The sequence below is a fragment of the Oncorhynchus clarkii genome, chromosome 15 (assembly GCF_045791955.1).
Source record: "Oncorhynchus clarkii lewisi isolate Uvic-CL-2024 chromosome 15, UVic_Ocla_1.0, whole genome shotgun sequence".
NCBI classification, from domain to species: domain Eukaryota; kingdom Metazoa; phylum Chordata; class Actinopteri; order Salmoniformes; family Salmonidae; genus Oncorhynchus; species Oncorhynchus clarkii.
The window spans coordinates 19,513,745-19,529,498 of NC_092161.1; the positions used below are offsets into that span (position 1 = coordinate 19,513,745).

Consider the following 15,754-nt stretch of genomic DNA (forward strand, 5'->3'; position numbering starts at 1 on the left):
ACATCATACCTACTGTGAAGCATGGGGGTGGAAACATCATGCTTTGGGGCTGTTTTTCTGCAAAGGGACCAGGACGACTGATCTGTGTAAAGGAAAGAATGAATGGGGCCATATATCGTGATATTTTGAGGGAAAACCTCCTTCCACCAGCAAGGGCATTGAAGATGAAACGTGGCTGGGTCTTTCAGCATGACAATGATCCCAAACACACCGCCCGGGCAACGAAGGAGTGGCTTCGTAAGAAGCAGTTCAAGGTCCTGGAGTGGACTAGCCAGTCTCCAGATCTCAACCCCATAGAAAATCTTTGGAGGGAGTTGAAAGTCCATGTTGCCCAGCAACAGCCTGCTCTAGAGGAGATCTGCATGGAGGAATGGGCCAAAATACCAGCAACAGTGTGTGAAAACCTTGTGAAGACTTACAGAAAACATTTGTCCTCTGTCATTACCAGCAAAGGGTATATAACAAAGTATTGAGAAATTTTTGTTATTGACCAAATACTTATTTTCCACCGTAATTTGCAAATAAATTCATTAAAAATCCTACAATGTGATTTTCTGGATTTATTTTTCTCATTTTGTCTGTCATAGTTGAAGTGTACCTATGATGGAAATTACAGGCCTCTCTCATCTTTTTAAGTGGGAGAACTTGCACAATTGGTGGCTGACTAAATACTTTTTTGCCCCACTGTGTGTATATATATATATATATATATATATATATATATATATATATATATATATATATATATATATATATATATATATAAATATTATGTTACGTTAGTCGTATTCTAAAATGGATTAAATAGTTTGTTCCCTCAACAATCTACACACAATACCCCACAATGACAAAGCAAAAACAGGTTTTAAGAATCGCAGATGTATTAAAAATAAAAAATGTAAATAAAATATTTACATAAATATTCATACGCTTTGCTCAGTACTTTGTTGAAGCACCTTTGGCAGCGATTACAGCTTTGAGACTTCTTGTGTATGACACTACATGCTTGGCACACCTGTATTTGGTGAGTTTCTCCCATTCTTCTCGGCAGATCCTCTCAAGCTCTGTCAGGTTGGATGGGGAGCGTTGCTGCACAGCTATTTTCAGGTCTCTCCAGAGATGTTAGATCGGGTTCAAGTCCGGGCTCTGGCTGGGTCACTCAAGGACATTCAGAGACTGTCCCAAAGCCACTCCTGCATTGTCTTAGCTGTGTGCTTAGGGTCCTTGTCCTGTTGGAAGGTGAACCGTCACCCCAGTCTGAGGTCCTGAGCGCTCTGGAGCAGGTTTTCATCAAGGATCTCTCTGTTCTTTTCTCTGTTCATCTTTCCCTCACTGGTCTCCCAGTCCCTACCGCTGAAAAACATCCCCACAGCATGATGCTGCCACCACCATGATTTACCATAGGGATGGTGTCAGGTTTCCTCCAGATGTGACGTTTGGCGTTCAGGCAAAATAGTTCAGTCCTGGTTTCATCAGACCAGAGAATCTGGAATCCTTTGGAATCCTTTGGGTGCCTTTTGGCAAACTCCAAGCAGGCTGTCATTTACCTTTTACTGAGGAGTGGCTTCCGTCTGGCCACTCTACCATAAAGGCCTGATTGGTGGAGTGCTGCAGAGATGGTTGTCATTCTGGAAGGTTCTCCCATCTTCACAGAAGAACTCTGGAGCTCTGTCAGAGTGACCATCGGGTTCTTGGTCACCTCTCTGACCAAGGCCCTTCTCCCCCGCTTGCTCAGTTTGGCTGGGCGGTCAGCTCTAGGAAGAGTCTTGGTGGTTCCAGACTTCCATTTAAAAACGCTGAAGGCCACTGTGTTCTTGCGGACCTTCAATGCTGCAGACATTTTTTGGTACACTTCCCCAGATCTGTGCCTCGACACAATCCTGTCTCTGAGCTCTACGGACAATTCCTTCGACCTTATGGCTTGGTTTATGTTCTGACATGCGCTGTCAACTGTGGAACCTTATATAGACAGGTGTGTGCCTTAATGGAAACAGGATGCACCTGAGCTCAATTTCGAGTCTCATAGCAAAGGGTCTGAACACTTAATAAGGTATTTCTGTTTTTTTATTTTTAATACATTTGCAGACATTTCTAAAAACCTGTTCTCGTTTGTCATTGTGCAGTATTGTGTGTAGATAAATGAGGAAAAAATTAAATGTAATGCATTTTAGAATAAGGCTGTAACGTAACAAAATGTGGAAAAAGTGAAGGCGTCTAAATCCTTCCCAAATGCACTGTGTGTGTATGTATATATATTGGGGTCACTTAGAGGCCATTGTGGAGGCCAGGTCATCTGATGCAGCACTCCATCACTCTCCTTCTTGTTCAAATAGCCCGTACACAGCCTGGAGGTGGATGTGTGATGGTGTGGGAGTAATTTGCTGGTGACACAGTGAGTGATTTATTTAGAATTCAAGGCACACTTAACCAGCATGGCTACCACAGCATTCTGCAGTGATATACCATCCCATGTGGTTTACGCTTAGTGGGACTTTAATTTGTTTTTCAACAGGACAATGACCCAACACACCTCCAGGCTGTGTTAAGGCTATTTGACCAACGTCTTTTTGAGGGCTATTTGAGTGCTGCACCAGATGACCTTGGCCTCCACAATCACCCGACCTCAACCCTATTGAGATGGTTTGGGATGAGTTGGACTGCAGAGGGAAGGAAAAGCAGCCAACAAGTGCTCAGCATATGTGGAAACTCCTTCAAGACTGTCGGAAAAGCATTCCTCATGAAGCTGGCTGAGAGACATCAAGGCAAAGGGTGGCTAATTTGAAGAATCTAAAATCTAAAATCTAAAATCTAAAATATATTCTGATTTGTTTAACTCTTTTTGATTACGACATGATTCCATATGTGTGTGACTGACGGTTTCAAATCAGTCTTATGTAGCAAAATATGAAATAGTGTTTTTTGCATTGGATAAAAGTAGAGGCGCAACGCTACAAAATGGTATATCATACACTACAGTTGAGGAACAATGGGGAAGAAATTTGGCTTTGGAAGTTGATAAACGTGATAAACTATAGCTAACCAAGCAATAGCTCTTTCTGTCAAAATTAGAAAAGTGTAATATCTGAAAATGTATCTAGCTAGACTATCTTATACATCATTCATTGTTGGACGCGTCTCCTGTCAGATGCGATGATTGCCCTTAGTTTGAAGACGTAACCCAGAGACAGGTGTTTTATCCATCTCCTTAGCTATCATACATTCCACTGATTTCAAAACTCAGTCCTCCAGAAAGCGATACATTTAAAAAAGCAGTGTTAGACAGGATTACCTAGACATACTGACCAGCTGAAATTGACAGAGGCGTGCTATATGGCAGACCAGTCCAAACTCATCTCTCGGCATGTCCAGCCCACTCATTATCTTAACCAATCATGGCTAGCGGGAAGGTTGCTCACTTTTTCCGTGTTTGAGAAGGCATTTCTGACAAAAAAAAACATTTTAAAAAATTTAAAAAGTTTACATTAGTAGTGACCCGTGTTTAAAGCTTGGGAAATCTTTTTGTATCCAAATCCGGCTTTAAATTTCTTCACAACAGTATCTCGGACCTGCCTGGTGTGTTCCTTGTTCTTCATGATGCTCTCTGCGCTTTTAACGGACCTCTGAGACTATCACAGTGCAGGTGCATTTATACGGAGACTTGATTACACACAGGTGGATTGTATTTATCATCATTAGTCATTTAGGTCAACATTGGATCATTCAGAGATCCTCACTGAACTTCTGGAGAGAGTTTGCTGCACTGAAAGTAAAGGGGCTGAATAATTTTGCACGCCCAATTTTTCAGTTTTTGATTTGTTAAAAAAGTTTGAAATATCCAATAAATGTCGTTCCACTTCATGATTGTGTCCCACTTGTTGTTGATTCTTCACAAAAAAATACAGTTTTATATCTTTATGTTTGAAGCCTGAAATGTGGCAAAAGGTCGCAAAGTTCAAGGGGGCCAAATACTTTCGCAAGGCACTGTATATATACACACACACACAGTGGCAAGAAAACTGTATGTGAAACCTTTGGAATTACCTGGATTTCTGCATAGATTTGTCATAAAAGTTGATCTGATCTTCATCTAAGTCACAACAATAGACAAACACAGTCTGCTTAAACTAATAACACACAAACAATTATATGTTTTTATGTCTTTATTGAACGCACTGTGTAAACATTCACAGTGCAGGGTGGAAAATGTATGTGAACCCTTGGATTTAATAACTGGTCGACCCTCCCTTTTGCAGCAATAACCTCAACCAAACATTTTCTGTCGGAGCGGATCAGACCTGCACAACGGTCAGGAGGAATTTTGGACCATTCGTCTTTACAAAACCATGTCAGTTCAGAAATATTATTGGGATGTCTGCTGTGAACCGCTCTTTTGAGGTCATGCCACAGAATCTCAATCGATTGAGGTCAGGACTCTGACTTGGCCACTCCAAAATGCGTATTTTTTTCTGTTAAAGCCATTCTGTTGTTGATTTACTTCTGTGTTTTTTGTCGTTGTCCTGTTGCATCACTCAACTTGTTGAGTTTCAATTGGCAGACAGATAGCCTAACATTCTCCTGCAAAATGTCTTGATTAAGTTGGGAAACCCCGATGCTCCCTCCACTATACTTTACAGTGGGGAGGAAGTTTTGATGTTGGTGTGCTGTGCCTTTTTTTCTCCACACATAGTGTTGTCTTCCTTCCAAACAACTCAACTGTAGTTTCATCTGTCCACAAAATATTTTGCCAGTAGCGCTGTGGAACATCCAGGTGCTCTTTTTCAAACCTCAGACGTGCAGCAATGCTTTTTTTTTTTGGACAGCAGTGGCTTCTTCCGTGGTGTCCTCCCATGAACACCATTCTTGTTTAGTGTTTTACGTATCGTAGACTCGTCAACAGAGACGTTAGCATGTCCCAGAGATTTCTGTAAGTCTTTCGCTGATACTCTAGGATTCTTCTTATCCTCATTGAGTATTCTGCGCTGTGTTCTTGCAGTCATCTTTGCCTTACCGACAAACTGATCAACATCTAGGCTTTCAGAGATACTTTTGTAACCATTTCCTGCTTTATGCAAGTCAACAATTCTTAATCTTAGGTATTTTGAGATCTCTTTCATTCCAGGGATGGTTCACATCAGGCAATGCTCCTTGTGAATAGCAAACTCACATTTTGTGAGTGTTTTTTCTAGGGCAAGGCAGCTCTAACCAACATCTCCAATCAATTGTCTCATTGATTGGACTTGAGGTTAGCTGACTCCTGACTCCAATTAGCTTTTGGAGAAGTCATTAGCCTAGGGGTTCACATACTTTTCCCAACCTACACTGTGCAAGTTTAAATTTTGTATTCAATATAGACAAGAAAAATACAATAATTTGTGTGTTATTAGTTTAAGCACACAGTGTTTGTCTATTGTTGTGACTTAGATGAAGATCAGATCAAATTTGATGACCAATTTATGCAGAAATCCAGGAAATTCCAAAGGGTTCACATACTTTTTCTTGCCACTGTATATATACTGTATGCCATAATTCTACCACATTATACACATAAATATACCCCATATGAATCAATCTCCATGTGTGACAAATTAAACCCTGAATGAAAAATATTGATTTATTTTGCAATTTAACAAACTGCAGCTATAAAACCGTTTCGACCTATTTCCGTAAAGTAAGTAAGCCTCTGAGATTGAAGTAGGGATGCAGGCAATTTTTCAGCACAGTCATGGTATGCAAGCAATATTATAAGTCACCCAATAACTTCTTGCAGAAAGTGGCCCTGCTTTCCAACTCAAAGACTCTGTAAACTGCAGTACTATGCTCATATTTCAGGACAAATCTACTCTGAAAAATGTTGCTTCATTCATAAGTACATGTGTCTATTCTAGAGGACATTCAAATGAAAGCAGTTAATTTTACATTATAGCTTCCAACTAATCAACAATTGTGGTGATGCATGTGAGGTTATGTTTAAAATTGTTCTTAAGTAAAGTATACCTACGACTGTGCCAAGCAACTATTGCGAAATAAATATTATAGTATAATTATATTATTCACACTCTGGAAGGATTTCTATGCCTTATTTGTTAGCATATGGAACCGTGTTACTGAAGGACGTCTATGGCATGTCTCCTCTCAGAAACGAGATGATGAGGAAGATCAGAGAATGCACACAGCTCAACCAGGAGTATCAGCTGTGCTTCCAGAGGGTGCGAGAGAAGCTTCGGGACAACCCCAACGACAAGCAGTTTGAGTTCAGGTAAACAAAACAAAAAAGTAGACGAGCTGGAGAAATTAGACCCGGGTCAATTACCTATGCTTTTCTTTTCCTATTCTCAGTTACATGTAAAAACAGTTTTTTTAACCAATAAAATAGTTCAAAAACGAATTGAGCACACCTCAAATAAACACTTCATCTGTGTCACTGCAGTGAGAATTATATCTTCGGCAAATTCGACACATTCTGCAAGCGACTGGAGAAGATTGCAGACATGGCCTCCATTTTGGAGGACCTCGCATCTCTGCAACACATGAAAGTGGAGGGGATCGAGAAGATCTTTGTTCGCTATCAGACCATTGTGACCACCACCAAGTCCAAGACCTACAATGTGCTTGACCACCGCAAGTTGGAGGTGCTATTTTATTTTATTTATATATTTTACCTTTATTTTACCAGGCAGGTCAATTAAGAAAAACATTGCATTTACAATGATTGCCTGGAGAGACATAAAGCCTACTGTGGGGCAGGGGGTGGGGATACAAATAAAACACAGACGGAAGACACTTGGCGACAGTACAGATACATCACCAGACACACAGTGGAAGCAAAGCACATCACAACAAGAAAGGCATCGCCGCATGACATGAAGAGAGTCCTATGGCAACAAGCACCATGGCACAAACAATGTTAAGGGCAGACAACAGAACAAGAGAAAACAACAAAGTGTCAGACCACAATACAGGTAGCATAGCACTACTGAATAGCCAAATGGACAGATAGAGGCAACAAATAATAGCAGCGCAAGCAGCCAGTCAGAAAACAGAGTGAGAGTGTCCATGATTGAGTCCTTAATATCAAATGTATGATGAAGTGCTGGTTGTAAAAACAGACGATAATCTGGCTATTACAACTGCCATAACTCCATGAAATTGTAATATAATGGTTTCTGTGAGGGTTTTAAATTGATCAAAAGCGTTGTATTGAATTGCCTCTGAATTGTGTGAGTGCTACAGATCCTGCTCTTTGCTCAGTTTGACAGTGACTACACAGAGTTCAAGTTCCAGATCCTAGGACTTTTCCAGTCTCTCCAATCATTGCTAGTGGCCTGGTTTGAGCAGTCACTAACCGTGAGTTCTCACTGATCCAAAAGTCTCTATGACATCTAAGGGTACCAGCTAATCTCGAATTGTAAAGCATGTTTCTATGATGATTCGTCACCTTTCACCTCGCTGAATTCTTTCTCTACCATTAGACTGAGCGAATGCTTGACCTCCTCTCCAAGTTTGAGAATGGCGTTGGTAAGCAGCTGGACCTCACAGACAAATACATGGCAGTACTGCAGCGCTATAGCCGAGACCTGGAGCTTGTCAGGAAGCTCTATCAAAAGCAGAAGGACAACCCTCCCATTCCGCGAAACATGCCTCCTGTGAGTCCATGTAGTCCAACTTTTCGTAAATGTGCTGCACATAGCAAATTGGTAGCATTTCATGATAAAAGCATGATGAATTATGTGTTTTTCTTCCAGCATTCAACTTACACATTCACTGTTTTGTTATAGTATAATGTACTCAGACCTTTGTGGCCACTGCAAAATACATTTCACACATTTGCTGGCTGCCCACAGAGCTTTGCAGCACTTCCTCAGTAAATTTGATGTGCGGTGACTATGGTGTTAATGTCAAAGCCTGTATGAAAGAGGATCTAAAGCAGAGCTCTACAACCCTGTTCCTGGAGAGCAACCGTCCAGTATATTTTTCACATCTGATTATAATAATTAGCTGGTTGATGAGATGAATCCAGTTAGAACCAACCCGGGTTGGAGTGAAAACCTACAGGAGGGTAGCTCTTCAGGAACAGGGTTGGAGTGAAAACCTACAGGAGGGTAACTCTTCAGGAACAGGGTTGGAGTGAAAACCTACAGGAGGGTTGCTCTTCAGGAACAGGGTTGGAGTGAAAACCTATAGGAGGGTAACTCTTCAGGAACAGGGTTGGAGTGAAAACCTACAGGAGGGTTGCTCTTCAGGAACAGGGTTGGAGTGAAAACCTACAGGAGGGTAACTCTTCAGGAACAGGGTTGGAGTGAAAACCTATAGGAGGGTAACTCTTCAGGAACAGGGTTGGAGTGAAAACCTATAGGAGGGTAACTCTTCAGGAACAGGGTTGGAGTGAAAACCTACAGGAGGGTTGCTCTTCAGGAACAGGGTTGGAGTGAAAACCTACAGGAGGGTAACTCTTCAGGAACAGGGTTGGAGGGAAAACCTACAGGAGGGTAACTCTTCAGGAACAGGGTTGGAGTGAAAACCTACAGGAGGGTAGCTCTTCAGGAACAGGGTTGGAGTGAAAACCTACAGGAGGGTAGCTCTTCAGGAACAGGGTTGGAGTGAAAACCTACAGGAGGGTAGCTCTTCAGGAACAGGGTTGGAGAGCCCTGATATAATGCATTTATCCCTTTTCAGACATTTAAGGCATACTAAACATACAGTGTGAAGAACATGGACAGCACATATAGAATGTCAAGAGTCTTTTTGGTCTTCATAGGTTTTAAAATGCTTCTCTCTCTGGCAGGTTGCAGGGAAGATTATGTGGTCGCGGCAACTATTCCGAAAGATTGAGTTACCTATGTCTATCCTGAAAAACAAAATGGACATTCTAAAGGTAGTCTTTTACAATTTCAACAACATTTCCTCAATTGTTTTGTTTGATATGTAACCCTAAATGAGGTAGATGTGATACTTTGGGTTGACACTTTTCAAACTTTGTGTCTTCTGAATTCATACTTTTGTGTGGGAAGCAAAACAAAGGAAATTAATGAAATGTGATATCTACAGTACCTAATTTGTATGGTCCCCAAAGAAAAATATGGTTTCATTTATACTCTCATTATATTTAGAATGCATGCCCAGTACATTGCGTCATTCTGAGCAGTATGCCAGTGTAGATATTGTTACAGAGACTCGTGCTTCTCTTTTTGTCTGGCAGACCCCTGAGATGAGGAAGGTGATCAGAAGCTATAACAAGATGGCCGCCGTTCTCCTTGAGTTCGAGCTCCTGTACCACAGAGGCTGGAGCCAAGCCGTGGAGATGGGCCGTCACGGCCTGAATGCATCACTGCTTGTCAGAGACCCAGAAACAAAGGTTCTGCCCATTCCAAAGTGCCGCTAATGTCGACATTATATTCAGATAATGGCCCTTTCCTTAGAGGCCAAAGCTATAGAACTAAGCAACACCTTGCATTATCTTTCATAATGTTAACATTCTTTAAGTGTGTGTTGTGCAAATTTGAGATTTACATTAACATTTTTGTCATTTAGCAGACGCTCTTATTCTTAGCGACTTACAGGAGCAATTAGGGTTAAGTGCCTTGCTCAATGACACATCGGCAGATTTTTCACATAGTTGGCTCGTGGATTCGAACCTGCAACCTGTCCGTTATTGGCCCAACGCTCTTAACCGCTAGGCCTACACTTTCCGATTTCACTCTGTTAATTCACCCTTCAATATTGTGATTCTTGCTTGCCCAGAAGATATATGTTAATCTTGACTCCTTGGTCCTGGAGGTTCTGCATGAGGCTAAGTGCATGCATAAGCTTGGCATCGCGGTCCCAACTGTGATCCTGAATATGTGTGCCAAAGAAGTCGAGCTGAAGGCCCAGCAAAACAGGTGAGATATTATTGATTGAATCAAGTGTTTCAGTAATCAGTAAAGTGTTTAACTAAACCAAAACACCCTGTATCTCCCAGGACCAGGTTTGGTGACCAGGTGTTGACTATGGGTCTAATGTACAATACATGTCTATTTTTTACAACAGTTGAAGCAAAAATGCACATGGTATCATAGAGGATGTTTTAATAGTGAAATCCCTTTGTCCCAGGCTACAGGAAATGCTGCAGGACTTTGAAGCAGTCTTATCCAGGATCCCTCCCATCCTCCTCCCCCTGATGCAGCCCTTCATCAGACACGTGGAGAACTCTCTCTCCCCAGGGCTCACTACTCTCTCCTGGACATCACTCAACACCGACAGATGTGAGAGCAGTTTACTGTAGTTTACTGGTAAAATTCGACAGGGTTCTCCTATTCCAGTCCTAGAGACGGTTGTACAGTATGTGTGCAGGCGTTAGTTCCAACCCTGTGGTAATACACCTGATTCAGCTAATCATAACTCATAAGGAGGATTATGATTGGGTTAAATATCTGAATCAGGTGTGTTACTGCAGGGCTGGATTTAAGCATTGAATCTGGGATTGTGTTCTTTCAGTAATATTCAGACTTAACCAAACAAACTGTCCTTTTCTTGTAGTCATAGAGAATGTATATGGAGTACTGCAAGAACTGGAGCAAGTTGCAAAGGTTGCCATGGATACACTGGAGTGTCGCATCGAGAGAATCCTACAGGCCATGTCGTCCACTGCCCTGCTGGTGCTGCCCGAGGATATGCCCGTTTCATCCCAAAACTTTCATAGCCAGGCTGAGGAAACTGTGAGGTCTGCTGGGAAGGCACTGAGCATGTGAGTGCTGACTGAGCTCTACAAATTATACAGAAAGGTCAATTATGCCTATGTTTGGTTAGTCCAATATGTGAAATCTTAGTGTCATTACATGGTTTGATATGGACTTGCAACAAGTGACCAACAGACAAAGGAAAATAAAGGAATGGTGTTTTCAGAGTAATCGTCTCTCTATTACCATTACCAAGAACAGCATCACTGATCAAATCATCAGGGTATCATTGTTTGAAACGTTTGCTCAGTTTCACTTCAGCTGTTTATCTTGATTTCACTGCAGCCAAAGTAAACAAGTGGAAATGTCTATGTACGAGATGACTGACGAGCTGAAAAAGAGGATGACGCCAGCGGAAGTAGTCAACCTAAAGGTGGGTTAGTGTGACTGACTCGTTGAACAGCGCAAGTTTTCAGGTCTCAGGACAAAGTTACTTTTCACACAAGTGTGGTTCAAGAAACCACCTCTGTTACATTAGCAGTAAACGCACAACTACACCTGTCAACAATGAGCCTTTGTGTAACGCCTCAATGTTCTCTGATTCAGGGGTCTCTCCAGTGTCTACACCCGGATGCTAAACAGAAGACACGCTGCCAGTTGTGTCTAGCCTGTTGCTTTTACAACCTGATGGCTCAGCTGTGCCAGAGGAACACAGAGGCCCTGGTCAAAGGTGAGATTTCCAATTGTTCTTTTACCTATGTGAGGTCATCGGGGTTGGGATCAACTCTGTTTTAATCAAACCAAGACATTAATTCAAATGCAATAATTCAATGAAAACAATACACATTGGCAATAATAGTTAGTTGCTTTTGACTGAGTACCAAAACTGCCCTAAACTGACGTATGTTTTCCTATAATCATTTACATTTTCATAGCTACAAGGTCATCCCTTGATTCTCTGAGGCGAAGGCTTCATGTGGCGAGTTCCAAGTACCAGTCGTCCTCGTACCTGAGTCGACCACAGGTCCAGGTTCCTCTCTTCGAGGCCTCTATTCAGCTGGCCATTCCCAACATCGTCCTCAAGCCCAGTCTAGAGGACATCCAGGTACTCCTTGACACATTTAAAGAAATAGTCCAAAGTCAAAGTTTATTGGCAAATTGGATAGAAAAGATTAATGGAAAATATATATATTTAAGTCTATTTTATGTTATGAATATACACATGAGTGTGTTTATTGCTATCTCTTCAATATTCAATTCTTTTCCACTGATAAATCACATAGTATGGTGGCATTGTCCTCTGTCTTTGTCCCTTGCTTGTGTCTCACAGAGTACTGTCAACAAAGTTGTGAGCATTGTGCTGTCTATGGCTACAGACATCCCACTATGGACATTTTCCCATCTACATCACAAGCAGCTTCAGGTAGGCTTGCTATCTGGTCGATGTATCTGCTGCTTATTACGTCTGCTGTGTTGCCTTGGACTTTTCTGCTCTAACCCACTGTGAATATTTCTTATTGTTCTATATTTGATGAATTTGTACCTTTTCTCCATATAGTGTGTTTTATTTCTTTTTAGTGGTATTGTGTGTTGTCCTGTTCACTGTTGGCCAAGTCGTATTGTAAATGAGAATTGGTTCTCAATTGACTTATCTGGTTAAATAAAGGTGGAATAAATAAATCAAATAAATAAACTAAAGATTCCTGAATGGTATTACTATCATATTTTTTTCTTATAATTATTCCTACCTTAAATATTGTTGAGAAATTGAATGTAAGAAGTGATCCAAATTGGGGTCTTTCCCTGTGCCCCTCCCCAGGCAGAGCAGGCTGCAGTCAGGGACGCTGGGGATGACGGCCCCCTGACCAAACAGCTGGTCCTCAAGCCCCTGGACCGGCAGCTGGCCGAGCACAAGGACGTCACCAAGGCCGTCATCCAGCTGGGTTCCATCGTGTCCTCCCTCAGGACCGAGGCCGGGGATGTACTGCAGGAGTTCCATCACTTCTCCACCCTGTGGAATCAGGTCTGCTGGGCTGGAAATGTTAGCGATACATAAAAGAATGCTGGTGGCATCATATTTGAATGATCCATTAGTATTCAAGTTTTACCAGAGCCAGGATGTACTAAGCCAAGAATGAAAGAGAGAAAGACTCTATGTCGATGAATTGATGTACTGTATACAATGATTTGATATGATTTGATCATATTTGACCGTTCGGATCTATATAACATGACTCGTATTGTTCTCCCCAGGACCCAGAGGAAGAAGTGAAAACCTTCCTGGAGACCAGTCCATCCCTCCCAGCTTTCAGCACTCAGATTTCCTCCTACTCTGTTAGTGACATTCACTCATTGTTTTACATATTGGATGGTTGTCATTAGATTTTGATCTGTTTGATGTGTTACTTGCTCACCTCATGCAGAAAATGGAAGCTCAGATTGACAGCTTGCCAGCCTCCTGCACTGTGGGTTCAGTCCTGTTCCACACAGAACACCTTAAGCTCTCCCTGACCCAGGAGTGCCGTGCCTGGAAACGGGCCTTTGGAGCTGCGCTGAACAGCCAGGCCTCAGCCGACATGGCCGACATCTACTCCTTTGTGGACGGCCTGACCAAGAGGCTCCAGAGGCCTGTTGAAGACCTGGAGGACGTTAGGGGAGCCATGGCCTCTCTCCGAGAGGTCAGAGAGGCAGAGATCCGGATAGACGCCACCATCGGCCCCGTGGAGGAGTCGTTTGCCCTGCTCAACCGCCACGAGTTGATCTTCAGCGACGGGAACGCAGAGAAGGTGGACGGGCTGACGTACGCCTGGAGGAACCTCAATGCAATGGTGGGTGGAAAATGTCATGTATTTCACATCACATTTTCTCACCTGACATTTTATTGTTCCTCTATTCACTTGTCCCGTGTGGAGTTTCTGATGCCAAACATTCTCTTGTCAATCACCTTGTAACCCACTGAGGCAAAATATAAGAAAAGGAATTTGGAATTTGATGAAGTTTAAGACTCACGTACATCGACTGTGGTAGTTGTTGCAGCCAACCAAGACATATATTCTGTACGTGTGGCAGTAGAGGGCAGCAAACCACTGAGTATGTGACGAACATGCCCTTCTTGCTCTCTCTCAAGTATGAGTCAAAGATGGTTCCTGTCTGCTTTAAAGCCCAGTGCATTCAAAAACATGATTTTCCTGTGTTTTATATATATATATTTACACACCATGCGGTTGGAATAATACTGTGGAATTGTGAGAATTATGATAATGCTGTTTTAGTGTGAGAGCTGTTTGAAAAGACCGCCTGAAATGTCCACCTCTTTTAGTGGGATGGATTTTTGGCCTGCCTGGTGACCCGGCAGTAAATTAGTTAGACTAAAAATAAAGAGTTCCAAACCTCTCTGCCAGCTTGACCATTTTCATTGAAAACAATCACAGTAAGGTATTTCATTGTTACCCAGAAATGATTTGATATTGAGATGTAAACAGCTGCATTGGACCTTTAAGGGCTGGCTCTCCCATAGGCACCAATGCTTTAGCAGCTTGATCTGGTCTGCTTAGTTCATTAACTGTAAATTAATCAGAAAAAAGGAGCAAGTGAGATGTCTCACTTCCTCTTCCATCTCTGTTTGAGCTGTGCTCTGTATCTGAAACCAAAACAATGTCCATCAAAAGGTGATGGAAACCCAAAACACCCTGGTGAAGATTCAACCTGCCATGAAGGCAGACCTACTGTCAGGGGTAGAGACCTTCCAGAACTCTGTCCAGACCTACTACTCAGATTATGACAAAAGGTAGAATACAGTTATATTTTTCATTCAGACATTTTGCTCAATAGTTTATAGATTCCTGTAATCCACATGCTTTATGTTCATCAAGTGGCCCTGGAGTGGAGGGGTTGACCCCAGATGAAGCCAGCGACAGACTGCAGAGCTTCCAGGCCCAGTTCAATGAGCTGTGGAGAAAATATGTTACCTACTCTGGAGGGGAGGAGCTATTCGGCCTCTCAGTTAACGGTGACTATTCTCACATTTATATCCACATTGAAATACACTGTTTCCTGGACCCATATTTTACATATCCTTGGACTTCAAAACACTTTCAATGGAGATTCAGGACTAGGCTAATATGGCTAATATCTCTCATTAACAGAATATCCAGATCTTCAGAGAATTAAAAGAGAGCTGGGTCTTTTGTCAAAACTTTACACGCTCTACAACTCTGTCACTGAAAGTGTCACTAGTTACTATGATATCCAATGGGCCGACCTAAACATAGACAAGATCAACAATGAACTGCAGGATTTCCAGAACAGGTAGAATCCCATGGACTGTGATATATACATGTCAATATGCTGTATTGGAAAATAATCTAAACGATAGATAAATTAAAATTGAGTTGCTGACTAATCCTTGTGAACATTGTGATTACTCTATTTTTCCACTTTCCATAAGAATCCGGAAACTTCCCAAGGCGTTGAAGGAGTGGCAAGCCTTTAGTGACCTGAAGAAGACAATCGATGACTTCAACGAGACGTGCCCCCTACTTTACATGATGGCTAACAAGGTGAAACAATACCTTTAATTTAATCATCTACAACTCATATTGCTTTTCCTGACGTTTGTCCCTTTCAATCCCCTCTCCCTTTCAGGCGATGATGTCCAGGCATTGGAGCCGCCTGAGTGACCTCACAGGTCACATCTTCGAGGTGGAGTCGGAGAGCTTTGCCCTCAGAAACATCATGGAGGCACCACTGCTCAAATACAAAGAGGATATTGAGGTACTATGTCACCAAATCCCCTCACCAAAATGGGCAAACAATATACTTGTAAAATAAAATTAGGTGTGCTGTGTTTATGTGGACAGGATGTGTGCATCAGCGCCGTGAAGGAGAGGGACATCGAGGCCAAACTGAAAGACGTAGTGGCAGAGTGGAGCAGCCACACTCTCACCTTCGCCCCCTTCAGGAACCGGGGGGAACTGCTACTGAAGGGTACTGACACTGCAGAGAAGGTGGCTCTCATGGAGGACAGTCTGATGGTGCTGGCCTCACTCATGAGCAACCGGTAGGTACCACCACATCCTCATGTCTGATTTGATCGACTG

At 42.3% G+C, this 15,754-nt stretch overlaps 1 protein-coding gene across 1 annotated transcript in view; it reads left to right on the plus strand.

Moving 5' to 3' along the window:
- LOC139367012 (dynein, axonemal, heavy chain 5 like) overlaps window positions 1-15,754 on the plus strand; it is a 69,273-nt gene that overhangs the window by 11,676 nt on the left and 41,843 nt on the right. Inside the window, exons 14-35 of the mRNA XM_071104866.1 lie at window positions 6,137-6,256; window positions 6,428-6,629; window positions 7,249-7,344; window positions 7,470-7,643; window positions 8,783-8,872; window positions 9,197-9,352; window positions 9,739-9,878; window positions 10,090-10,241; window positions 10,516-10,723; window positions 11,001-11,088; window positions 11,262-11,385; window positions 11,591-11,760; window positions 11,986-12,078; window positions 12,475-12,678; window positions 12,909-12,989; window positions 13,079-13,483; window positions 14,324-14,442; window positions 14,528-14,664; window positions 14,801-14,963; window positions 15,103-15,214; window positions 15,300-15,428; window positions 15,515-15,714. Of these exons, the coding sequence (XP_070960967.1) occupies window positions 6,137-6,256; window positions 6,428-6,629; window positions 7,249-7,344; window positions 7,470-7,643; window positions 8,783-8,872; window positions 9,197-9,352; window positions 9,739-9,878; window positions 10,090-10,241; window positions 10,516-10,723; window positions 11,001-11,088; window positions 11,262-11,385; window positions 11,591-11,760; window positions 11,986-12,078; window positions 12,475-12,678; window positions 12,909-12,989; window positions 13,079-13,483; window positions 14,324-14,442; window positions 14,528-14,664; window positions 14,801-14,963; window positions 15,103-15,214; window positions 15,300-15,428; window positions 15,515-15,714 (3,363 nt within the window). The remainder of the gene's footprint in view (window positions 1-6,136; window positions 6,257-6,427; window positions 6,630-7,248; window positions 7,345-7,469; window positions 7,644-8,782; window positions 8,873-9,196; window positions 9,353-9,738; window positions 9,879-10,089; window positions 10,242-10,515; window positions 10,724-11,000; window positions 11,089-11,261; window positions 11,386-11,590; window positions 11,761-11,985; window positions 12,079-12,474; window positions 12,679-12,908; window positions 12,990-13,078; window positions 13,484-14,323; window positions 14,443-14,527; window positions 14,665-14,800; window positions 14,964-15,102; window positions 15,215-15,299; window positions 15,429-15,514; window positions 15,715-15,754) is intronic.